This window comes from Macaca fascicularis, chromosome 1 (genome assembly GCF_037993035.2).
Source record: "Macaca fascicularis isolate 582-1 chromosome 1, T2T-MFA8v1.1".
NCBI lineage: Eukaryota > Metazoa > Chordata > Mammalia > Primates > Cercopithecidae > Macaca > Macaca fascicularis.
The window spans coordinates 12,865,317-12,890,920 of record NC_088375.1 but is presented as its reverse complement, the minus strand read 5'-3'; the positions used below and the strand labels follow the sequence as shown (position 1 = coordinate 12,890,920).

The following is a 25,604-nucleotide window of genomic DNA, read 5'->3' as shown; positions in this document are numbered from 1 at the left end:
TAAACATGAGAAAATGTTTCAGTTTTTGAAACTACCCGGATTTCAGAAGTGCATGTAAATGACTGTGAAGCTGTACTCAAGGATCATTTGTGGCCAGGTATGGTGGCTCGTGCCTGTAATCCTAGGTACTTGGGAGGCTGAGGTGGGAAGACAGCTTGAGGCCAGGAGTTTGAGACCAGCCTGGGCAACATAGCGAGACCCCGTCTCAAAAAATAAATTTAAAACTAAAAAAAAAAAAAAAAAGTATTTGCCAATTTCAAATACTTTTATAAACATTTTAAGGGTACAATGTGTTTCTTAATGTACTTTAAGCAAATGAAAATAAAGAACACCTAACATAAAGTTTGGTAATGTTCCGAAAACATTCTCCTTTTGATATCACAGGTTAACAGGTAGTTTTTACCTTTTAAGTTAGTCCAAAGGGACAACAACATAATAGTTTCAAAAACTGTAACATTCTATAAAATAAGCTTTAGAAAAATATGTTATTTATTGCCCTCAAAGTGGCTAAAAGCTCATGGTATTTTGAAAGCTGCATCAAAACAACAATATACACTGATTTTAAATAAAGAAAACTTTCCCTCAACTAGTATCTTTTAAAAAGACATTTATAAAGGTGTTATAGGACATACTAATGACCAACGATTCACTAAGCAGTTGGTCAATAGGAACTGAGAAAGAAATATGGAAAAGGCTTTTTGTACCATTTGTGGTAAAATCCAATCAGACCAACTTTGACAAGCTGGAAAACTGGAAAAGAAAATAGTTTAGATGAACAGCGTTAAAACATAACCAGCAAGCTGCTCCTAACCCCATGTCCCAGTCAAGAACTTTTTACCTTTAGTGACTTGGCCCCTTTTTTGTCACCTGCAAACATGGATTTCTCATCAAAGTGCATGGGAAAGGACCTGATAAAATGATAGTATTGTAATAAGTTACACATGAAAAATCCACGTACTCTGTATCAGAAATCTGATAAAATTTTCTATCCTTACAAATATTTAAAATTCATTATTTACTCTGATTTAAGGTTTGGTAATGTAGAAAAGTGACAAACAGTTCACACATAAACTATTTCATAAAAGACTAAAGCAAGACACAGATGGCTGTTAAATTTGATAATACTGTAATGTTTTAAATAAATGACATAATCTAAAAAATTAACTGAAAACAATCTATGTAAAAAATAGGCAATATTCTCTTAATATTCTTTAAAAATTTAATATATAATTTACTTTAAACACTTCTTAATCTTTCTCCTCCATGCTTATTTTAAAAACCAGTAAACTTGAGTTTTCTTGACCAAGTGTTTTGTTTAAAAGGTTATATTCTAGAAGGTAAGGCCAATGTTTCCTTACATATCCACCCCAATGCAAACACACGTATAGTATCACCTAAATTTAAATATAGTAACTAGAGGCCAGGCACGATGGCTCACGCTTCTAATCTCAGTACTTTGGGAGGCAGAGGAGGGTGGATCACTTGAGGCCAGGAGCTTGAGACCAGCCTGTTCAACATGGTGAAACCCCATCTCTACTAAATACAAAAATTAGCTGGGTGTGATGGCACATACCTGTAATCTCAGTTACTCAGGAGGCTGAGGCACAAGAATTGCTTGAACCTGGGAGGCAGAGGCTGCAGTGAACCAAGATCATGCCACTGCACTCCAGCCAGGGCAACAGAGCAAGCCTCTGTCTCAAAAATAAGTAAGTAAATAAAGTGACTAGAAGAATACAAAATTGGTAGAAAGACCATTAAAGTAGCACTAAATTTTGATACTACATAAAATTTAGTGATATTTTAAAGCACTATTCTCAAGTGTGAAAATTTCTAGAAAAAAAAAAAAAAACAGCCTTATTGATGCTTTTTCATCAACATTTTCAGAAATATTTTTAAATTCTGTTGTTCTATTGATCACTTTCCTCTTCTGTTCTACATCTCCCCTTGCTTAACTGTTAGGGGTCAGTTTTTGTGCTTTAAGTGCTACCTCATTTGAATACAGAGAGGAGAATTTCAAATCACGGATAGTCAATTCTTACTTTGTATCTTGAAAGATATTCAGTAGAAGAGTTTTTGTGTCAGCATCTTCTTCTGCATTTCCAGTGTAAAGATCGACAATTGAGCGCTCAAAATATGGAGCCACCTTTGACAAAGCTCGAAGCTCAATCAAATATAAAAAGTAAAGATTCTTGAGCCTTCTCGGACCTTCTCCCTTGGTTTCCACAGGGTCAAAGCGGCGTTTGAATTCTTTAATATTAGGTCCCCAACTGGGCTTACCCCAGGTTTCTAAAGAGAAAGAGAAATACATTACATTATTTTAGTAAATAGGATTTTTTTTTCTGCTCTAAAGAATATGTATTCCCTCCAATAATTTTTACACTAATAGAAGGCAAAATCACTTAAAAATATGATTACCTTCCAAAAGATAATTTGCGCATAGATGTAAATTGATGCTAGCATGAAGTCCTGATATGAGCTTATAGAAGACTCTTTTCTCCAGACACAAACCTATTCAGAAAAATATTGAAAAAGAAATCACACCTATTTAGATATCAGAAATATTGACTCAAGGAGGTTTAGTATGTAAGCTTATTTTTGATTGAAGAACATTATAATAAATCAAGGAATAATATAAAACTGATTAGATCAAGATTTTTTCAATAGAAGGCAACGTAAGATTTTGGCTTCAGAATGAAGTTCACTGAATATGATGAGAACTTAATGCTGGAAAAAGCAGAAAAGTTTGAGCAACTGGGAGTCAGAACACTATGGATAAAGCTGGCAAGTTCCCATGTTACTCGGACAGCAACAGCACGGGTTTTCTTGTTGTTTAGGCTAAGAACTTACTAAAGCAAATGTAATTATAAAGTCACTGCTGGATTTTTCCCCCCTTCCTTATATGTGTTATTTGCTAGCAGAGAAATAAGGGTTTTATTAACCTTCTGCCCTGGAATTGTCTAATTTTTTAACCATACGTTCTACTTGTAAGGAGCTGAAATTTGGAAAACAGAAATCCAGAAATTTCAACTAATTAAAAAAAAAATACATGTTGACTATTTACTGCTTGGGTGGAATCATATCAGTGGAGTACAGGAATGGAAGAGAACGTTATTTGATGGAGCCTTAAGCCACACGGGCTTTTTTGCTGAGAACTTAAGAGGTCAAGAGAGCCGGTCATCCTATCCTAACCCCTGCTCCCATTTTAAAAGATCTTCTCTCATAATAGGAGTAATGCACATTGTGAATGTATTTAATGCCACTAAACAATAAACTTAAAAATGATCAAGATGGTAAATTCTATGTTATATATACCTCACCACAATAAAAGAAGTTCTTCAGAAAAGTAATATTCTTTACAGGAAATTTTTAAAATAAAAATGCAGAAAATTTTAAGAAGTCAGTGGATACAGGGCCATTTGCTTTTCCCTCCTTCATCCAACAGGTTTTTAACACTTTCCCCATGCAGGGAAATGGGCTTTAACAGTGGAAAGTAAAATAGTATCATTTATATGCTGGGGGAATTTTTTTTTAATATAAGAGTATTTATGTGGTTTTGTGTCTATTAAAATTTTTTAGCAATTCACTCTCTTTCTGTCCTATCACAGATGACTCTGAAGCACATGGCCTCTAATTGGAAAAAAATAATTCTTTTGAGATCTCGTTCCCTAATTGGGAATTCTTGCTAGAATATTCAAATTGTCATGGATGGGGACCAAAAGAAATTAAATTTTATTTTGTAGCTTCCTCCCTAAAAGTATATGGCAATTTTGAATGTTTATGATAACAATGGATACAAACAATATATTTAATACAACATTAAGTACTAACTTCTCTTCTACTAAAACTTTTCATCAAATCTATTATCAAGTAACAAAATATCAGATATGAAGTTCACTTTGTTTTCTTCCCGACCTCTCTCTCTAAGCGGTGCTTATGTCCAATAAAATGGATAAAGATTAGAGAAGGGACAGTAAGCAAAGCAAAACTCATGAAAATCCATATGCCTACAAACCAGGACCTGGAAAACTGGGAGGCAGTTATAATTTGCAAAGCCCACAAAGCCCTACACTGAAATGAGGCAGAGGATAAGTGAGGGGAGAGAAATAGAAATGTATTTCCACAAACTGTGAAAAACAGGTAACTTCAACCATATTAATAAAAAATAATGCACCAACTAAGTGCACCCAGACACACAACACACTCAGCAGGAAATTGCTGGAGAGCTTCTCCTGGCCTACATACAGTCTGTGCCAGGCTGCAGGGTATCTTTAATTACGGAGGTCCAGGCAAAAGCCTTCTCAATCTCACTCTGAAGTAACATCTGCAAAAGCTGACTTACCAAGGCAGAATCCACCAACTTCTAACAACATAGAGCAATTCAGTTACACAACTTAGAAAATGGTTCTCTTCTTCCTCTTTTTGATTTAATTTCATTAAAATTCATTTTCAGCACCTGAACTCTCAGAAAGGTGCTGCATTTACTGTAACAGTAACATTGGGCATTTGGACATGGATTCGTGGTTTCCAAAGGAACCTTTACAGACATCATCTACACTCACAGTGTAAGTTAGTAGGATTGCTATTGCTCCTCTCCACACTCCAGATGAGGAAACTGAATCTCAGAAAAGACTGAGTCAGTTGCCTATGAGGGAATGCTCTTTGGAACCACGGATCAATATTCAGGTACTCCCAACAGTAAGACTGGAAGAATGGTTGATATAGTATACATAGAATCCAACATTGTTTCTAAATTTCATTCTCATTACTAACACTCAGAGTCTCTGACTACCTCTTCTAGCCTAAATGCTACTTTCCACAATTTGTATCTTTAGAGTAGAGCTTATTAAACAAAGCTAAACATCTTCTACATAAGTGATTTTCTCATATAATTCCTAACAGAATTTGCACATCAATAATGTTCACCTTAATAATGGCCAATGTATGCACATAGTTCATTGCAAACAAAGAAATAGGCCAGGTGTGGTGTCTCACACCTGTTATCCCAGCACTTTGGGAGGCTGAGGTGGGCAGATCACTTGAGGCCTGGAGTTCAAACCAGCCTGGCCAACACGGCGAAACTCTACTGAAAATACAAAAATTAGCCAAGTGTGGTGCCAGGTGCCTGTAATCCCAGCTATTTGGGAGGCTGAGGCATGAGAATCACTTGAACCTGGGAAGCAGAGGTTGCAGTGAGCCGAGATGGTGCCACTGCACTCCAGCCTGGGCGACAGCGAGACTCTGACTCAAAAAAAAAAAAAAAAAAAAAAAAAAGAAGTAATATTCATAAGATAACATGACCAAATGACATGCATAAAATAGAATTAGTTGGCCGGGCGCGGTGGCTCAAGCCTGTAATCCCAGCACTTTGGGAGGCCGAGACGGGTGGATCACGAGGTCAGGAGATCGAGACCATCCTGGCTAACACGGTGAAACCCCGTCTCTACTAAAAAATACAAAAAACTAGCCGGGCGAGGTGGCGGGCGCCTGTAGTCCCAGCTACTCGGGAGGCTGAGGCAGGAGAATGGCGGGAACCCGGGAGGCGGAGCTTGCAGTGAGCTGAGATCTGGTCACTGCGCTCCAGCCTGGGCGACAGAGCAAGACTCCGTCTCAAAAAAAAAAAAATAAATAAAATAAAATAAAATAAAATAAAATAAAATAAAATAAAATAGAATTAGTTTTACTCCATAGTACTCCTAAAAGGTTATGGCTATGAAATATCAATTTTCCTATGTCATTCAACTTGCTTATCTGTTACTAATATATTTTAATTTTTAATTTCATAAACTAATGGCAATTTGGTAAGGTAAATTTTTAAAAGCATTATATATCCAATTATTAACCTAAGTTATTAAAATCCTACAACATTTCACCTTTCCATTAATAGCATTTAATATTTACAACACTGGAAGTAAAAGAATGCAAAAGCATATAATACATCAGGATCTGTATTGCTTTATCTTTTAATTAGACAAGGTTAGACTATATTAACATGGCAAACATGTTTTGAACCTTTTGAATTCATATTTATCTTCCATTAATTTTATATATAAAAAGTACTTCCTTCCAAAAGGAATGTCTCCACTTTTAAAATATTTTGCATTACTTGTTACTAGAGAAGTAGCTTGAATGAACATTATATACAGAACAGAAATAAGATTAGGGAAACAGTTATGAAAACCTGATGACACTATTTGGCCTGTGTATTTATATAAACCTGGTTTTTAGCTGAGCACTACCTTCAAAATTTTCACATAATTGTATCCCAATATGTTAACCTAAAACACATTTTTTTCAAACACTGTGAAAATTAGTTGACTAGGTAATAAAATCCTAGACCTTACAAAAATATGCTAAATAAATCAGTATTTTTTACAAAAAATCCAATAAATTTAGAACAGACTGTTTACCTTCTAGCCATGTGTAGAATGATTCTCCTGAGAAAGAAAGAAAAGTGGATTAAAATATTATATGGTCATTTATAAAGTAGAATAAATTAGTTTATAAAATATTTCTGCAGGCTGCAGGGCATAGTGGCTCATGCCTGTAATACCAGCACTTTGGGAGGCCGAGGTGGGCAGATCACTTGAGGACAGGAGTTCAAGACCAGCCTGGCCAACATGGCGAAACCCCATCTCTACTAAAAATACAAAAAATTAGCTGAGTATGGTGGTGCAGGCCTGTAATCCCAGCTACTAGGGAGGCTGAGGCAGGAGAATTGCTTGGACCCAGGAGGCTAAGGTTGCAGTGAGCCGAGATCATACCACTGCCCTCCAGCTTGGATGACAGAGTGAGACCCTGTCTCAAAAAAATAAATAAATAAAAAATAAAAATGACAGATTAAGTAATCTCTCTAAAATGTCTACTGCTTCAGGTAAAATAGAAAAACAGTCATATGGTTCTAGGAAATAAAGCCTACAAATAATTTAAGTAACTTTAAGTGAGTGTTTTTATAAATATTTTGACTATTAAATTTTTTAAGAAAACATTTCAGTCAAAATATTATGAGCTGGGGACAGTGGCTTGGACCTGTAGTTCCAGTTAACTCAGAAGGTTGAGGGGGAAGGATTGCTTGAGCCCAGGAGTTTGGATCCAACCTGGGCAACATAGCGAGATCCTGCCTCTTTAAAAAAAAAAAAAAGTATATAAATCTTATTCATTGAAGGTGTAAATATCTGAAAACATGGAACAAACATTTTAACAATCTCAAATTTGCTTTTCATAACAACCATAGTGCTTTTTAAATATTCCAAAAAAACAGTGAATTATAATTAACACAAACATCAAACTATTGATTATTCCACTTTTCCTAATCCAATAAAACTAAGAATATTTCCTTAATTTTTTTTTTTTTTTTTTTTTTTTTCCGAGATGGAGTCTCGCTCTGTCACCCAGGCTGGAGTGCAGTGGTGCAATCTTGGCTCACTGCAACCTCCACCTCCCGGGTTCACGCCATTCTCCTGTCTCAGCCTCCTGAGAACCTGGGATTACAGGTGCCCGCCACCACGCCTGGCTAATTTTTTTGTATTTTTAGTAGAGATTGGGTTTCACCGTGTTAGCCAGGATGGTCTCGATCTGCTGACCTCGTGATCCGCCCGCCTCGGCCTCCCAAAGTGCTGGGATTACAGGCCTGAGCCACCGCACCCGGCCGAATATTTCCTCAATTTTCTAAGACTAATAAGGTTTTAAGGGGCAGCTAAGAAAATCTCTTAATTTTCGATATAATTCTTCAGGAAAGTTAATACTAATATAACACAGAAGGGCTTGACTAATCTGTGTACTAAATGCTGAAGAACATTCCTGGGGTTGGGGAGATGCTGGTCAAGGGGTACAAAATTTCAGTTAAAGAAAAGGGGTAAGTTCAAGAGATTTATTGTAAAACATGGTGGCTGTAGTTAATTACAATGTACTGTATTCTTGAAAATTGTTGTGATTTAAAGTGTTTACGCCAAAAAAATGGTAAGTATGTGAGCTAATTAGCTCAATATACCCATTCCACAATGTATACATATTTCAAAACATGTTAAACATGATAAAAATATATAATTTTTATTTGTCAACTTAAAAAAAAAAGAACTATTCCTGGCCCTATAACCTTCTTCAGAGTGGGGGAAAAAGAAAGAAAAGAGAGTAGTCAATAAGGATCAAAATTGTTAATGCACTTCCTGAGTTACCTATTCTGTTTTTTTTTTTTTTAATTGAGAACGATAGAAATTATAGAAAAACCGAACACTCAGATGAGCTGAGTAAGGAGTCTAGGGATAAATTAGATGGTGGGGAATTACTTTGCTTACTGAGAGTCTTCATATTTTGCACAACAATGAAAACATCTAGCAAATTAATTCATTCAACATATAGTAAGGATCACTTATCATTATATCACTTGTGATTCAGAAAACCTCAGTGCCAACAGGAAAAGTCTAGTACCCAACGTACTAAAAAATATAACATATGGCCTCTATCAATCTAACTTAAACTACCACTGTATAGTCTTACCTACCGCTAAAAAGGGTCTCTTTACTGTCTCCCCAAACATGCTTGACTTTCTCAACTCCCAGCTTCATGCTGTTTCCTCCAACATGTACTATCCAATTCTATGGATCTAAATGTGTCCCATTATTCAAAATTCACCTCAAATGCTACCTCCTCCAGTAAGCTTTCCCACATCTCTCCCGTGAGATACGATCTCTTTCTCCTCTAAGGAGCTATATATCATCTACCGTTTGTACCAGGTATGGAGTATTTTTTTACCTCATTACCATTGTTTATGTACAGTGCTTATCTTTCCTACTATCCTATATATCCTCAGCTCCTAGAGGGAAAGCACCATGTTTTAAATACTTTCCTACCCTAGACAATGCCCATCAGTGCCCCTGAACACAGACAGGTAAACATTCAGTTTAAATAATTATTTTGGCTATTTTGGGGGTATCTTTTAACCAGCATTCATTCAGTAATCAATTGTTTATAAACTGCTCGTCATCAAATTAAGTATTATATTGATACCTGAGATTAGAAATTTCAAAGTCAATAAGAAAATAAAGAGGTCACAAGACAAATTATCTGGTAAAACTACCTTAATTCTTTCTCCCCACTCCTCAGAACATATTCAAGTAAATTATATTATAACCAGAAAATGGGGAACTTGTAATGTGACCTGATTTACAAACTAAGCATTTAGGAAAAATGGTCTTTTTTTTTTTTTTAACATAGGATAACTTTATATATATATAATAATCTTTTTTTTTTGGTCACTATTCATTAGTAGTTATTTTCTTAGAAAATAGGAATACTTTCTTCTGAATTACATAAAGGAAAAATCAAATTCTGATTGTTAAAAAAATTTCCTCCACACTTGAAGCAAACACAAACATGAGTTTTGCTCACCATCATCTTCGCCTAAAAGAGAGAATAATAGAAAAAATTTTAGAAAATGTCTTACATAGCTCAGATCCCAATACTATTTTTTGAGATTAAAACTGTTAAACTATTAATTATATTACGAACCTTGGTCACTGAGTAGACATCCTGCAAATGAGTCTCTTAATCAGAATATAGGCCAAAGAGTGTAAGATTTGCACATTTTGGCCAGGCGCGGTGGCTCACGCCTGTAATCCCAGCACTTTGGGAGGCCGAGGAGGGTGGATCACCTGAGGTCAGAAGTTCAAGACCAGCCTGGCCAACATGTGAAACCCCGTCTCTACTAAAAATACAAAAATTAGCCAGGTATGGCGGCATGCACCTGTAATCTCAGCTACTTGAGAGGCTGAGGCAGGAAAATCACTTGAACCCAGGAGACGGAGGTTTCAGTGAGCCAAGATCGTGCCATTGTGCTCCAGCCTGGGCAACAAGAGCAAAACTCCATCTAAAAAAAATAAAGAAAGAAAGAAGCCTGGGCATGGTGGTTCAGGCTTGTAATCCCAGCACTTTGGGAGGACCAAGGGGTCAGGAGTTCAAGATCAGGTTGGCCAAGATGGTGAAACCCCATCTCTCCTAAAAATACAAAAAATTAGCCAGGCGTGGTGATGGGCGCCTTGTAATCCCAGCTACTCGGAGGCTGAGGCAGAGAACTGCTTGAACCCAGGAGGCAGAGGTTGCAATGAGCCAAGATCACACTACTGCACTCCAGCGTGGGTAACAGAGCGCAACTCTGTCTCAAGAAAAGAAAAGAAAAAAAAAGATTTGCACGTTTTAAAATACAATAAATAATAAAATACCAGAAAGCAACTAAAAATAGTCATTAAGACCACTATTTTCAATAATTAATTACTATATAAAGTTGCTCCTTTAATCATTATGCACACAATCCTCTCTGAACACTCCTGTTTCCATCCTGGAATATTTTTCTCTTTTAAATTACTGCTCCTCAGCAGAGATAGGCCTTAATGACAGTACATCCCGAACTGTAATCAGTGAAAGCCTTGGGCAAGGTGCTGCTTCCGGGAGGCCGAGAGGTGGGGAAGAGGCCAGAGGCTGGGCTCTAGGGCTACACGGCAGCTCTGCCTATCAGCTTTATTATGTGGGTTCTGAAGCGAGATTTCATTTTTGGACAAAAGTTCCTATTGCTCAAAACCTGTTAGAAAATAGTTGTATAAGCCTACGGGTTATGACTCAGAAACGTGGAAGAAAGAGTTAAGAAGATTAAAGAACTATTAATCAACCAATTTCAATGGAGATAGCATGTAAATAGCATGAGCAAGAGCTATTACTACATAGAGTACTCCTATAACAGCTAGGAACCATTCTCTTTACCTAGTCTTGTCTTCTTTCATATTTCACTTTTCTTCTTGTCTCCTCTTCCCTTCCTCTTTTTCTATGTAGTAGGTTTCCTGTTTCTCATCTTTCCAGCATAAAATGTTATGTCTCCAATATATCACTAACATGCAAGTAAAGTGTTTCTTAGGACTTGATGGTTTTCTTAAGTGAAAAATTGTATTTTCTGCTTTAAAAGTATTAAGTGGCTGTAGGAAAGGTCTGGAAGAACACCTTTCAAACTCTGTACTATGGAATAGAAGAGCTTTCCCTTTTCACTTTATGTAACTATTATATTGCTTCAATTTTTTACAAAATGTTGTGGAATTAAAACCTTTAAGTTGAAAACAGAAAAGTTGTGAAGCAAAAGTAGTAAAAGAGACAAAGGATAAGAAGCCAGGCACATCTTTTTCAGGACCAACTTCCTTCTCCAGGCAGTTTCAATGTGAATTTGGGGAAAACGAGTATTTGCCACATTGTGATAGAGTGAGCATGAAAAAGCAGTCTATGCAGTCAACCCTTCCAAGTCTATTTGGTTCTCAGAAAGGTCTAAAGATACAAATTTAGATCAGGAAATCAAATTTCTTAAAACACTCCCCATCTAAAGGAAACACTGGAATGGAGGTCAATTACAGAGCTGCTCCCAGGGTTTGGCTCCTCATTGAGAACAGAATGAGGATGTACCCACTGATGACAGTAAAGCTGTTCTATTGAAATATAATGCCAGACACAGGTGTTAACTTGTTTCTAATAGACACATTTTTAAAATTCAAAAGTATACACACACTACAACAAAAATATGTTACATGACACATAGGTTGTAGTAGTCTTACCACTTACCAAAACAATAAGGTTCTGTCCAACACCAATACAATTTTTACATCTAAATAAGCTAAGATTAAATAAAATTTAAAATTCAGTTTCACACTAGCCAAATTTTGTGTTCAACAGTCCCATGTGGAAACTGGTTACTTTATTGGACAGTACAGATATAGAGCACTGCTAAAGGCAGCCTACGTTTCTCATTTTTCCTACTCAAAGTGTGGCACATGAGTCGGCACCTGAGGCAGTACCTGGGAGCATGTTAGACTGTTGGGCCTCATACAAGATCTACAGAATCAGAACCTGCGTGTTACCAAGGCTCCTAGGTGATTTGTACGCACGCTGAAGTCTTAGAAGCAGTTACAAGACATTGGCTGTCAAACTTGGTTGCATACTGGAACCATCTGGAGAGTTTAAAAAATACCAATGCCTGCTGTTCTCATTCCAAGGATTCTGACTTAATTAGTATAGTGTAGGGCCTGAGAATCCAGATTTTTCAAGAAGTCCCCAGGAAATCTTTGATATATATTTCTTACTCACATATTTTAATTATTTTACATAAACTTCCTAGTTCAGGGTCTGGCACAGAGCAGGCACACAATAAATGACAGTAATTATGTAAAACAACATGCCTAGAAATCTCAAGACTTGACTATGAATTAATCTTATACTTTTTGTTCATCATTCAAATTAAACAAAATATAAAAATGAAAGCTTTTTCAATATAAAGTTTAGTTATAAAGACATTTTATAAATAATGAAAAGCGTGAAAATGTACATAGGAAAAACCTACCTCGGCTAGGTGCCAGAGGATTTAAAGGACGATAAACAGATCGAGGCCTGAAAAAGAAAGCATAATACCCGAACATAAAATGGTTTAATTTTTATAGTGTATAATTTTATTCCAGTAGAAACAAATACTCCCCTCCCCACCCTCTCTCTTTTTTTTTTTTTTTCAGACAAGAGTTTCACTTAGTCACCCAGGCTGGAGTGCAATGGCGTGATCTCTGCTCACTGTAACCTCCGCCTCCCGGGTTCAAGCGATTCTCCTGCCTCAGCCTCCCAAGTAGCTGGGATTACAGGTACCTGCCATCACGCCCAGCTAATTTTTTGTATTTTTAGGAGAGATGGGGTTTCACCATGTTGGCCAGGCTGGTCTTGAACTCCTGACCTCAGGTGATCCACCCGCCTCAGCCTCCCTAAGTGCTGGGATTACAGGTGTGAGCCACAGCACCTGGCCTCTCCCCACCCTCTCTTTATCAGTCGTTCCTTCTTCCCCCACCCCCTCCAGTTACTTGAAACAGTTCTCTTCATAGATGCTGTTCCACACTCTCCATGCAGAGGTCCCTTTATAGCCAGTGTAACGCTCTGGGTTCAGCAATAGGTCTACATACTGAGCAGCTGGAGATCTCTCATCTGAATAAGAAACAATTCATAAAAACCATCCATATTTCACCATTTATCTAAGAGTTAACAGTACAAAGCAAATCGGACTACTCAAAGGTAAGAGAAATGCCATGCTTTTCAAGTAATCTCCAACTTAAATGGTACAGTGGCTAGTACACTTGTGACTACTTGATGCAGGATTTGTAATAACTTCGACAAATTCCTTAAGAGAAGAAAAACAACTCTTCCATTTCCTTTGGATATGCAGTGCTCTCTTAAGCAATACAACATTCCCTTCACCTTATCAGAGGTATGAATCATTTCTTAAGTTTTAACCACCCAGGACTGAAAAGACCAAAGAGAATCATAACCTGCTTTAATATTTCATATGATTTATTCTCTAAGAATATACCTACCTAACCACGCACTTGGAAACATTTTGTAACATATATTGTATTAAAAATAGAGATTTCCCTGCTACTTTCTGCTTGGAGTTATGAAGTAAATGGCTCCATAACGTTGTGATCCAAATCTGATTATTCATAAAGCTATACCATGCTCTAGTTTTTAAAAGTTATATATTACTGTTTTTACTGAAGTTAACATACTGAAGTGCTTTTTTTGCTCTCAAACTAAAACGTAGTAGGCACAACTTTCACGAAGTTGTTGAAATATTTAAAATGAAATAACCATTTTCCATATTGAAACCCAAATGAGTATTTACCTGATCTCCACTATTTGGACTTTTTTTTTTTTTTTTGAGACGGAGTCTCACCCTGTCACCTAGGCTGGAGTGCAGTGGTGCAATCTCAGCTCACCACAACCTCTGCCTCCCGGATTCAAGTGATTCTCCTGCCTCAGCCTCCCTAGTAGCTGGGACCACAGGCACGTACCACCACATCTGGCTAATTTTTGTATTTTTACTAGAGACGGGGTTTAATATGTTGGCCAGGCTGGTCTCGAACTCCTGACCTTGTGATCCACCTGCCTTGGCCTCTCAAAGTGCTGGGATTACAGGTGTGAGCCACCACTATGTCCAGCCCTATTTGGACATTTTAATTGAGATCTCTAAGGAACACAAAAGATTTTAAAAATCTTAATTATTGAAGCTCACATTCTGAATAGAAATGGGAAACGTGATTTTCATAGCTAAAGAAAAATTACAATGACTAGGCCTCACACATATATGCTCATAATACATATAAGCTCAAGTGTTATATATGATGGCACAAATATATTCCTTTATTTATAGGCTTACTACCTTTTGTTGTCATTAGTTTAAACAATAATACATAATAATAGGCATCTGGTTTAAAACAGGAGTCAAATATGGTCATTAAATGTCCCTCTTTCATTACCTGATAGTATATTTTCCTGTAAGTAAACAGTATTCCCTGGACAGTCAATGACCACAGACTGGGATTATCCATGATCACAGGGCAAAATAACATCTTGATCCATGCCTTCCAAGAATTACCTGGCACTTTTTGTTTCTGAGACAGAGTGAGATCTCAATGTGAGATCTCAGCTCACTTCAACCTCCGCCTCCCGGGTTCAAGCAATTATCCTGTCTCAGCCTCCCAAGTAGCTGAGATTACAGGCACTCACCACCATGCCCAGTTGATTTTTTGTATTTTTAGTAGAGAAGGAGTTATGCCATCTTAGCCAGGCTGGTCTCAAACTCCTGACCTCAGATGATCCACCCGCCTGGCACTTTCATGATGTAGGAAGAATACAAGGATAACTAACAATTTACTATATTAAATGGGTTGTATATAACTTAGACAATGGAAACATGATTTTGCAGACCATAAGAATACTGGCTCTATTTCTAGCTCTAAATTTGAAAAGATACTCCACTATAAAAAACAAGGCAAATAAAACAATTAACAGATGGATAGAAAAAACTGTCCAAGAACACAGATTGACTCAGGACTCAAAAACAGTAACTTTCAAAAATCTTAATTTAAAATAAAAATTCAAATTATGAAGTATAAGTGTGGCTTTTGATATGGGCACAGTGGTGCATGCCTCTAGTCCCAGCTGCTTGGGAGGCTGAAGTGGAAGGATCACTTGAGCCCAGGAGTTGGAGGCTGCAGTGAACTATGATGGCACCACGCACTCCAGCCTGAGCAACAGGCCCTTTTTTTTTAAAAAAAAAAAAAAAGAAAGAAAGAAAGTATGGCTTTTAGTAAAGAAAAAAAATCTTAAAACTCAGTATTTAGTTGTATAGTTTTAATCTCCAAAGCTGCTCTTACATAAATTTGTCTGCAAAATTGAATTACGTATAAGTTTCACAATTAAATATAACATTAATTTATGTTCTCTGATGCATATATATGTACATATTCCTAAATAATTTGTGTGTGTGTGTACATGTAGGACTACATGTGTATAGAATCCTCTACAAATGTACAAACTGGATGAGTACCAACCGCTTCTCCCAACAAAACCAACCAAATAATAAAGAAGAAAAACCATGATTCAAATATTAAACCATGATGATTTAAAATATACTTTAAGGGAGCTAAAAAAAAAAAAAATCACAAGAGGAAAATCAATTATATCAGGTTTTTCATTGTTCTTTTTTAAGAAATGTGGTCTCATTTTGTTGCGCAGGCTGGACTCAAACTCCTGAGCTCAAGCAAGCCTCCTGACTCAGCCTCCCAAGTAGCTGGGACTCCAGGTGCTCACCACAACACACAGCTCAATTATATCAGTTTATATAACTACTTAAGTAAAACTTACATTTTTAAGATTCTTAATGTTTATTCCCTTATTTTAATCAATACTTGAAAAAAAAAAACTTGTAATACTTTCTCAAATCATGAAGAGTGGGTTTTGTTAACCTACACAAGGAGTTTGCAAACTACAGTTTGTGTTCCAAATCTGGCCTGCTGCTTGTTTTTGTAAATAAAGTTTTCATGGAACACAGCCATGTTCATTTGCTTACATACTGCTTTCACACTATTATGGCAGAGATGAGTAATTGCAACAGAGACCCTATAGTCAGTCTATAAAGCCTAAAATAGTTATTATTAGTCCATTACTTACAAACCTTACCATCCTCTGCTCTATACTGACAAGAATGTCATGAGACATCCAGAGTGAGCAAAGTGTGTGGCAGAAAGCAACTACAGGCTAAGTTCTCTACAAACATACTAGCTGGCAGTGCCCATCCTTATCCCTGGGCCATCTGTGACACTGATTTTCATTTGTTCCTCAACTGCAACTTGTCTCAGTTTGTACAGCTGCATCATTCATTCAGACAATTCTCTCTAAATTATCTGGCCCTCTACTATGACCTCCCCTACAAAAGTTTTATCTTCTTTCTGCCTCTACAAAGCAGCTTCATAATTCCTAACTCTGGGAATTCATGCAGTTGAACTAGTATTATTTCCTCCTCTTCAAGTATACTTTTTTTTTCTTTTTGCAATGAGTCTTACTCTGTTGCGCAGGCTGGAGTGCAATGGCATGGTCTCGGCTCACTGCAACCTCTGCCTCTCGGGTTCAAGCAATTCTCCTGCCTCAGCCTCTCATGTGGCTGGGACTACAGACATGCACCACCACGCCTGGCTAGTTTTTGTATTTTTAGTAGAGGCAGGGTTTCGCCATGTTGGCCAAGCTGGTCTCAAACTCCTAACTTCAGGTGATTCACCCGCCTCAGCCTCCCAAAGTGCTGGGATTACAGGCATGGGCCACCGTGCCCAGCCTCAAGTATACGATTTTTTCTAACTGAATTTCCTTGTCACTGTCCTAATTTAATAGAGTTATGAGGTCATACCACATTTTCTAGGATGTTAAACTTTCCTCCCTACTTCCTAACTCATATATCTCTTAAACATTAATGGTAGCATATAGGACAACTTAGTGTGCAAGCTCTTTGCTATGGTCACAGATAAAACAATACTGTATTATAGACTCAGGATTCAGCTTAAAGCCCTCCATCACCAACCCTACCCCAAACTGCTACTAACTCACTGTTAAAACATCATTTACAGTCAAGGAGAAGATATAGTATATATAAAGTGCTCAAGAAATTTTGATACACAACCAGATTTAGAAACTACTGTTTTAAACATTAAATTTATTAATGAACATATTTTAAGGGAAAAAATAAAACTAGAAATCTATCGTGCTATTTAGGCTTTTTATGAAACAACTAGTTCATTCAGCAAGTATTTACTAAGCACCTACCACGTCCAGGCACCGTTCTAGGCACTAGGGATACATCAGTGAACCAAAAACAAAGCCCTTGCCCTCAAGTAGCTCACAATCTAGCTGGGGAAGACTGACAAGAAATCGATACACTCAATAATATGCCATATACTGTCAGGCAGTTGTTAGTGCTTGGGCAGGGTGGGGGCCAGCAGTGCAAAGGGACGGGGAGTGATAGTGGCTACTATCTTACATAGCCAGATGAGAGCAGGTTTTTCTGATAAAGTGACATTTGAGGAGAAACATGAACCAAAAAGAAGAAGCAAGCCATGATAAAGATAGTAACAACAACAACAACAACAAAAGAGTGGTAGGAAAAGCAGTTTACCTTAAAGGATATTAAATTACTAAATTATTTTAAAAACTACGATTTGATCTATAGGGATCATCTTCCATTCAAACGAAGTCATTATCAACAACAAAACGGCAGGAAATGGGGTATATGAATATATTCCCCAGTAAACTAGGTAAATATTCTTTATATTTTTGTTTTAATCCACTGAATTTGGGAAACAGCAATAACTAAACAATGATTATAAAGCTACCCTGACGGTAATTTTAAAAACTACTACAGGCCAGGCATGGTGGCTGACGCCTGTAATCCCAGCGCTGTGGGGTGCCAAGGCAGGTGGATCACCTGAGGTTAGGAGTTCGAGACCAGCCTGGCCAATGTGGCGAAACCCTGTCTCTACTAAAAATAAAAAAATTACCTGGGCATGGTGGTGCATGCCTGTAATCCCAGCCACTAGAGAGGCTGAGGCAGGAGAATTGCTTGAACCCAGGAGGCAGACGTTGCAGTGAGCCAAGATTGTGCCATTGCACTCCAGCCTGGGCAACAGAGTGAGACTCCGTCTCAAAACAAAACAAAACAAAACTGCATATAAACCATTGGAATATATATGAACATTACAACTCAGAAGAGTCATGGTAAACCAATTAGTAGGTACCATGGTTTTATAAGAATATAAAAATAATTGATTTAAAATATAATCTTGAAAATCTTAAGGGGATGATTTCATATAAATTCTTAAGAAACATCTCTTACTTTTTACAATTTAAGAAACTAATATTTTAAAAAACAGTTAACACGGCTGGGTGCGGTGGCTCACGCCTGTAATCCCAGCACTTTGGGAGGCCAAGGCGGGTGGATCACGAGGTCAGGAGATCGAGACCATCCTGGCTAACACGGTGAAACCCCATCTCTACTAAAAATACAAAAATTTAGCCAGCCGTGGTGGTGGGTGCCTGTAGTCCCAGATACTCGGGAGGCTGAGGCAGGAGAATGGCGTGAACCTGGGAGGCGGAGCTTGCAGTGAGCCGAGATTGTGCCACTGCATTCCAGCCTAGGCGACAGAGTGAGACTCTGTCTCAAAAAAAAAAAAAAGTTAACACTGTTTATACTGATGGCAGGTAATCTACATATCAATTATTTATAGCACGTACTTCCTGCAATTAAGTATTTTATTAATTACCTATTTACCATAAGAGTAATATATATTCACACAAATTATTAATCTGAAAACCTATTAAATAAGCATTATTTATACTTTCATCAAAGAATAGGTAAATGGACAATTCAGAAATAAATGACGATGAGTGTTAAGCACTCAAATATAACTGTAATGACAAACAGAGCAAATGCAAGAGTAAGGAGAAGTTCAATGGCTTGCTTTGAAAAAACCTTTACCAATTCTATACATCATAGAGAGGATACTTCATTAATTACCCCTTGGTATAACCTTACTCAGATTCCTTTAAAATTTCCTTACTGAAACCACATAAACCAAGATAACATTCCATCTCCCACCATTATTCTCAGTTTACCAGACTACAGCAGAGGCTCACTCTAACTTACTCCACTACAGGCTGGATTGGTAGCACAACTGTAGCTGTGAATCTTTTTTAAAACTTTAGGAAGCAGATCACTCTAGATGCCTGAAGAGTTCCAAAGAACTATTTCCAACTATGCATACTTAATCCCCAAATTATTTTCCACTATGAAAAATATTACAATACCAAGGAAAAAGGTGAAGAGAAACCAAATGAATGATTTACGCCTACTTAGCACAATTCTTTGGGAATATTATCCTATAGATAAAAAATTTTGAGTCACTGCAATTACCTTCTGTTAAGAGAAGTGGTAGTTACTCTGGTGGAGAGTGTCCAGTCTTTCTACCATTCCAGGGGACTCTTGGAAAAAGGGCTGTGGAGAAGTTGAATTAGAGTCCTCTCCAGCATTAGAAAGCATCTTTATATGAGTTTGTTAAGACCTCTAGCAAATTCCAGTGTAAATATTTTTACAAAACGTTCACAGACCTATAACTAAGTGGCTTCAATTGAAGGTCCATGGCAGATGGGGTATCATAATGGAAAGAATACAGGTTTTGGATTCAGATATGGGATCAAATCCTGCCTCAGCCTCTTGCTATTGTGTGATCTTGGGCAAGCTATTTAGTCTTTTTCAGACTCAGTTTTCTCAGATATGAAATTAATACACACTTATGAAGGTAGCTGCAGAGACCAGAAATAATGTATTTAAGGCACTTAACACAAGGCCTGGAACACAGGCTCTCATTAAATGCCAGTATGAATGATAAGGTCTACATAGCAAAATCCAGTATTGAAGCTATAATTCAGTTTATATTTTCATTGATTAAAAATGTCTCATGAAAAGGTTAAAGTTAAAATAATGTAATGATAATAGTTTATTGTATTACCATCAAGTTCACAAAAGTGATCCCGTGAATCATCATATCTTGCCCAGTCAATGAAAGCTTCTTTGCTTTGATTACTATGGGAAGGAGGAATAAAAAAGAAAAATTATTAAATTTAGAGCTGCAACTTTTAACACTGTATTCTAGTATCATTAAAATAGATAATCTGAGGTCAGTTAAATATTAGATGATGCCACAATTCTGTTATTAGTGATTACACAAAGGAATGATAAAAAACAAGTTATATGAAAATATATATATTAATTTCCTTGAGTAATTTATATTTCTTAACTACACTGAATTATGACTAGTCAATATTTTAACTAGAAATTAATTTATAAATACATATAACATGTAAACACAAAACTCAAGCTAAACTTTTCAATTAACTTAGAAATTATAATGTTAATTGTATTTTTTCCTGAAGTAATTAAATTTACTTTCAGAATTCTTTTAATTTAAATTGCTTCTATACTTACAAGATCTAAAATACCAGTAACTGTATTTCTATAATCTCCCATCCAATGTGGTATTCACTGGTTACAACAATGCGACTTTCATCATGGTGTATCATTCATTTCACAGCCTACTTGACATTTAACAAAATCTATGATCAAGATTTCTTACTTGAAGAACTGATGAGGAACAACTTCACTGAAAACAACTTTGATCTACATTAACAAACCTATATTCAGGCCTTCTCTGTATTGAATACTCACGATGGTAGGACCTATCAGAGAGGCATCATTTTGCTACCCTCTTTATTCATAACACAAAAGGAAAAAACAAGGTACAAAAAACTATATAAATCAGGTATATAAAGGTAAAAATCAGGTAATTTCTAAATGTGGTACTGTCGTAATCAAGAATTTGTTTTGTATTTGAGAAGCCGCTACAAAGAAGTATATCAGCTTGGCTATACCACATCAACTTTATCAATATATTTTTCCGGTTCAACTTACTGTGGAATTTTTTTCCCTATGGGAGTATATAATAAAAATTAACAAAAATATTGTATCATAGTTGACTCAATTGAAATACATAATGCCATAAAAATAATGCCTAATTATAGCTAAAATGATGTAACTAAACTTGTGTTTAATAAGATAGATCTTATGTTGAAAATAGTGAAGAACAAATCAATAGTGATATAAATTCCTATTTTCTTGTTAATGATATGACTGACTTTCAGGAACTTTCTTCTTTGAGCATCCTTATTTGAGGAGGCTTTGCTGATTCTTTCACCTAATCCCTGCCTAAAACCATAATAAAGCCATGCCTAAGCCAGAAAAAACATTGAATGTGCATCCAAAGCTAACAAAGCTGACTCAGTTTGATTTATAAATGAATTAGAAGGGACCTTAGAGGTTATCTAGTTGAACTTTTCCAAAAGTCAGCTTGAAGATGGATGCAACACTATTTGCATGAGAATTTCTCAGGCTTATCCTTTCAAGATAGTGTCCTGAAGTTAAAGTAGTAGTCTTCAAACTGGGAAATGAGGAGCACAAAAGATGGAATAGGGAATGAGAAACTTTCTGGGAGTGATAATTTTTTTTTTTTTTTTTTTTGAGACAGGGTCTCACTGCACCCAGGCTGGAGTGCAGTGACATCATAACTCAATGTAGCCTTGACCTTCCGGGATCAAGTGATCCTCCTACCTTCAGCCTCCCAAGTAGCTCAAACTACAGACATACGCCAACACATCCAGCTAATTTATTTATTTAGTTTTTTGTACAGACAGGGTCTCGCTATGTTGCCCAGGCTGGTCTCAAATTCCTGGGCTAAGTGATCTGCTTGTCTTGGCCACCCAAAGTTCTGGGATTACAGGCGTGAGTCACCGTGCCCAGTCAATATATCTTTTATTTATTTACTTACTTATTTATTTGAGACACAGTTTTGCTCTGCCACCCAGGCTTGAGTGTAGTGGCACGATCTTGGCTCACTGCAACCTCCACCTCCTGGGTTCAAGTAATTCTCCTGCCTCACCCTCCTAGGTAGCTGGGATTACAGGCGCCCGCCACTACGCCTGGCTAATTTTTTTAATTTTAGTAGTATTTAAGTAGTATTTTCACCATGTTGGCCAGGTTGGTCTCAAACTCCTGTGATCCCCTGCCTCGGCCTCCTAAAGTGCTGGGATTACAGGCATGAGCCACCAAACCTGGCCTATGGTATCTTAATTGTGATGATGTTATATGGGTGGACACATGTCAAAACATCAAACTGTATACTTTATATGCCGTGTGTCATATTATACCTCAAAGTAAAGCTGTTTAAAAAATCATAGTACCAGTCGCTGGAGAAGTTGTAGGAAAAATAACTGATACACTGCTAGTAGCAATACAATCTGGTAGCAATTTTAGAAAACAATTTGGCAGTACCTAATCTCATTCCTAGGTGTATTCTCCATAAAAATGTACACATGTATGCACCAAATTTATTTTTTATTTTTTTACACATAGTATCTCACTTTGTCACTCAGGCTGGGGAGTACAGTGGCACAATCATAGCTCATTGCAGTCTCAAACTCATGACCTCAAGTGATCCTCCTGCCTCAGCCTCTCAAGTAGCTGGGACTATAGGCCCACGCCACTGCACCTGGCTATTTTTTTTTTTTTTTTTAATTTTTTGTAGAGACAGGATCTTACTTGTTGCCCAGGCTAATCTTGAACTCCTGGCTTCACATAATCCTCCTGCCTTGGCCTCCCAAAATACTGAGATTACAGGCATGAGTCACCATGTCCAACTGTATCCACCAAAATATTTTTGAAATGGCCCCAAAGTATAAGCTATCGAGAGCAGAATGGAAACATAGCACATTCTTACTATAGAATATTATGTGCCGATAAAAAAGAAGTAAACATTGCTATGTCCAAAAACATGAATGAATCTCAGACACATGTTAACAAAAAGAAGCCAGGTACAAAAGAATATATTCTATATCATTCTCTTTATAAACAGTTAAAACCAATCTCTGTCGGTATCTCAAAATCATGGTTAACTTTGGAAGGTGACAATGACTAGGAAAAGTCCACATGGTAATCCGGGCAGCAAGTGTACTGCTCTGGATGGTGGCTATAGAGTTGGGTTCACTTTGTAAAGTTAAATTGACCTTTACACTTAATAATTTTCTACTCTACTGCATGTGTATTATACTTAAAAAATTTAAGTTAAAAAAATTTCTGTTCAACAACAAAAAACTACAAGCAAAATTAAAAGACAAGTCCTAACAACCAATAGAGCCAACAAAGAATTATCACATTATATAAAGAATGCTTACAAATCAGTAATAATTTAAAAATCCAACCCAACAGAGAAAAAAATGACAAAGAATATAAACTGGCAATTTACCCCAAAATTTTGTAATGACTTAAGCCTAATCCCTAGATCATTCCTCTATTTACACTCTCTCCTTGGTGACCTCACTCAGGTTATGGCTGCTAAATACCATCTATTCATTGACTGACTTCCAGACCTCTCCCCTAATTCAGACTTGTATACCCAACTGCCTACCTGAAATCTCCAAGGGGATGTCTCACAGGCAGCTCAAACTTAACAAATCCAAATTTGACTTTAACTTTGTATCAGACTTGTTCCTCCTGCAGCTGTCCACAGGTCACTAAATGGCAACTCCATTTTTATAATTCCAAATCTTGTAGTCATCCAAAAGCTCGTATCTTCTCAAAATCACATATCTAATACTGCAGCAAATTCTGTCAGCTTTATCTTCAAAAGACATCCAGAACCTGACCGCTTCTCATCATTTCCACTGCTATCACCCTGGTCTAAATCACCATAATGTCTCATTTGGATTACTACAATAATCATGTAATAAGGTTTCTGCAACGTATCAGGCTCCCTCAACACATGCCCTTAACTCCTCTGTTCAAAACCTCCCAGTGACTTTTATTCTACCCACTCTAAAAGCAATACTCATTATAATTGCTTTCAAGGCTCTACAAGATCTCTACCCACCCCACCTCCTGCCCCATCCCCAGCATCTTTTGACCTTGTCTTCTGCTACTTTGCCCTTGATCACTGTGCTCCAGTTACATTGTTTTACTGTGTTTAGGTCTAGGCATGATCCTGCCATGGGGGTTTTCAACTAACATTTATATATACCTGGATTGCTCATACCCCAGCCAACCATAGGATGACTCATGCCTTCACCTTCTTCAGCAATTTGTTCAAGTGTCATATTATCACTTAGGTCTTCTCTGACCACCCAATTTAAAACAATGCCACTCACTCCCAGCCCTCTTTGTTCTTCCCTGCCTGTCTTCCCTAACATTCATAATCATTTTACTTACTTATTTCTCATATATTTTACTTGTCTATCATGTTATTTCCTCTGACAAGGATAAAGCTACACGAGGGCGGAAATTTTATCAGTTGCATTACTGTATTCCTAGTACCCTAGAACAGCGCTTGGCACATTGTAGACATTCATTTGTTGAATGAAGAAGAAACTCAAATGTCCAATAAATAAAAAATGCTCAAATCCACTATAATTACAAAGTATAAATTAAACAAAAATGAGGTGCTATTTCACACTTATCAAACATTACTTTTGGTAAGGATGTAGAGAATGATACAAGCTGTCAGCACTGGAGTCAGTAAACATTCACACCAAGTACTATGGAATGCCATCAGGCAATATCAAGAATGGGTACAAAAAAGACAATCCTAAGATTCAACAATTTTACTTCTAATGTGAAAAAAAATTCAGGAATGCTCAAGGTGGCATGTTTGTAAAAGTAAATAATTGGAAATAGCTAAACAATCGTCAATAGGAGAATAGCTAAGTAAAATGTGGCATATTTATATGATGAAAATCATCAGTTAAAAGAATAAATCTGTGTTTCAACATGGAAAGATCTAGAAAGCAAAATGTATAATGAAAAAAATTGCAGAATGTTAAATATAGGATATCATTTATATAAAGGAAAAATAAAACCATATACACAAAATAAAACTATCTTATGTATACATATAAATATATGATAAAAACAAAAATGGACTGGATATACACCACCAAATTCATGATAGTAGTTACCTCTACTGGATTAGGGAATACAGCATAAGGGATTTAAAATTTACGTGATATTTCTTGTTCCTTAAAACATATGGCAAAAAATGTTAATATTTATTTACTTGGAATGGAGGATTATTTATTTGAAATGGAGCATATATATGTGGGTGTTTATTATCTTTTATTTTCCTATATTAAATTTTGTTTTCAATAAATTGCTAATTTATACTGAGTCATTAGCAATTATAGTACATAAATACAAATCTTTTTTTGTTTGTTTGTTTGTTTTTGAGACGGAGTCTTGCTCTTGTTACCCAGGCTAGAGTGCAGTGGTGCGATCTCAGCTCACTGCAACCTCCACCTCCCCAGATTCAAGCAATTCTCCTGCCTCAGCCTCCCAGGTAGCTGAGATTACAGGCACCTGCCACCACGCCCGGCTAATTTTTGTATTTTTAGAAACAGACAGGGTTTCACCATGTTGGCCAGGCTAGTCTTAAACTCCTGACCTCAGGTGATCTGCCCACTTCAGCCTCCCAAAGTGCTGGGATTACAGGCGTGAGCCACCGTACCCATCTTGTAAATACAAATCTAATCAAATGGGAATGTAAAGGAATTTCTGAAATATCCCATTCCCAACTACTGATTATGTCTAGTCATTTTACACTGCACAATTTGAGGCCACTTAT

General features: G+C 36.8%; 1 protein-coding gene across 7 annotated transcripts in view; it reads right to left on the bottom strand.

The window, feature by feature from the left end:
- ERO1B (endoplasmic reticulum oxidoreductase 1 beta) overlaps positions 1-25,604 on the bottom strand; it is a 68,829-nt gene that overhangs the window by 8,691 nt on the left and 34,534 nt on the right. For 2 of the 7 annotated variants that reach the window (XM_065543626.1, XM_074039000.1), the window contains exons 6-14: positions 19,893-19,966; positions 12,867-12,987; positions 12,365-12,411; positions 9,385-9,396; positions 6,408-6,434; positions 2,416-2,508; positions 2,040-2,286; positions 839-908; positions 705-750 (exon numbers count right to left, since the gene is read on the bottom strand). In XM_065543626.1, the coding sequence (XP_065399698.1) occupies positions 724-750; positions 839-908; positions 2,040-2,286; positions 2,416-2,508; positions 6,408-6,434; positions 9,385-9,396; positions 12,365-12,411; positions 12,867-12,987; positions 19,893-19,966 (718 nt within the window). In that variant the 3' untranslated portion in view covers positions 705-723. Of the gene's footprint in view, positions 1-579; positions 751-838; positions 909-2,039; positions 2,287-2,415; positions 2,509-6,407; positions 6,435-9,384; positions 9,397-12,364; positions 12,412-12,866; positions 12,988-19,892; positions 19,967-25,604 lie in introns of those variants that run through there. The other 5 variants (XR_012434365.1, XM_005539720.4, XM_074038976.1 and 2 more) reach the window with 4 other exon arrangements.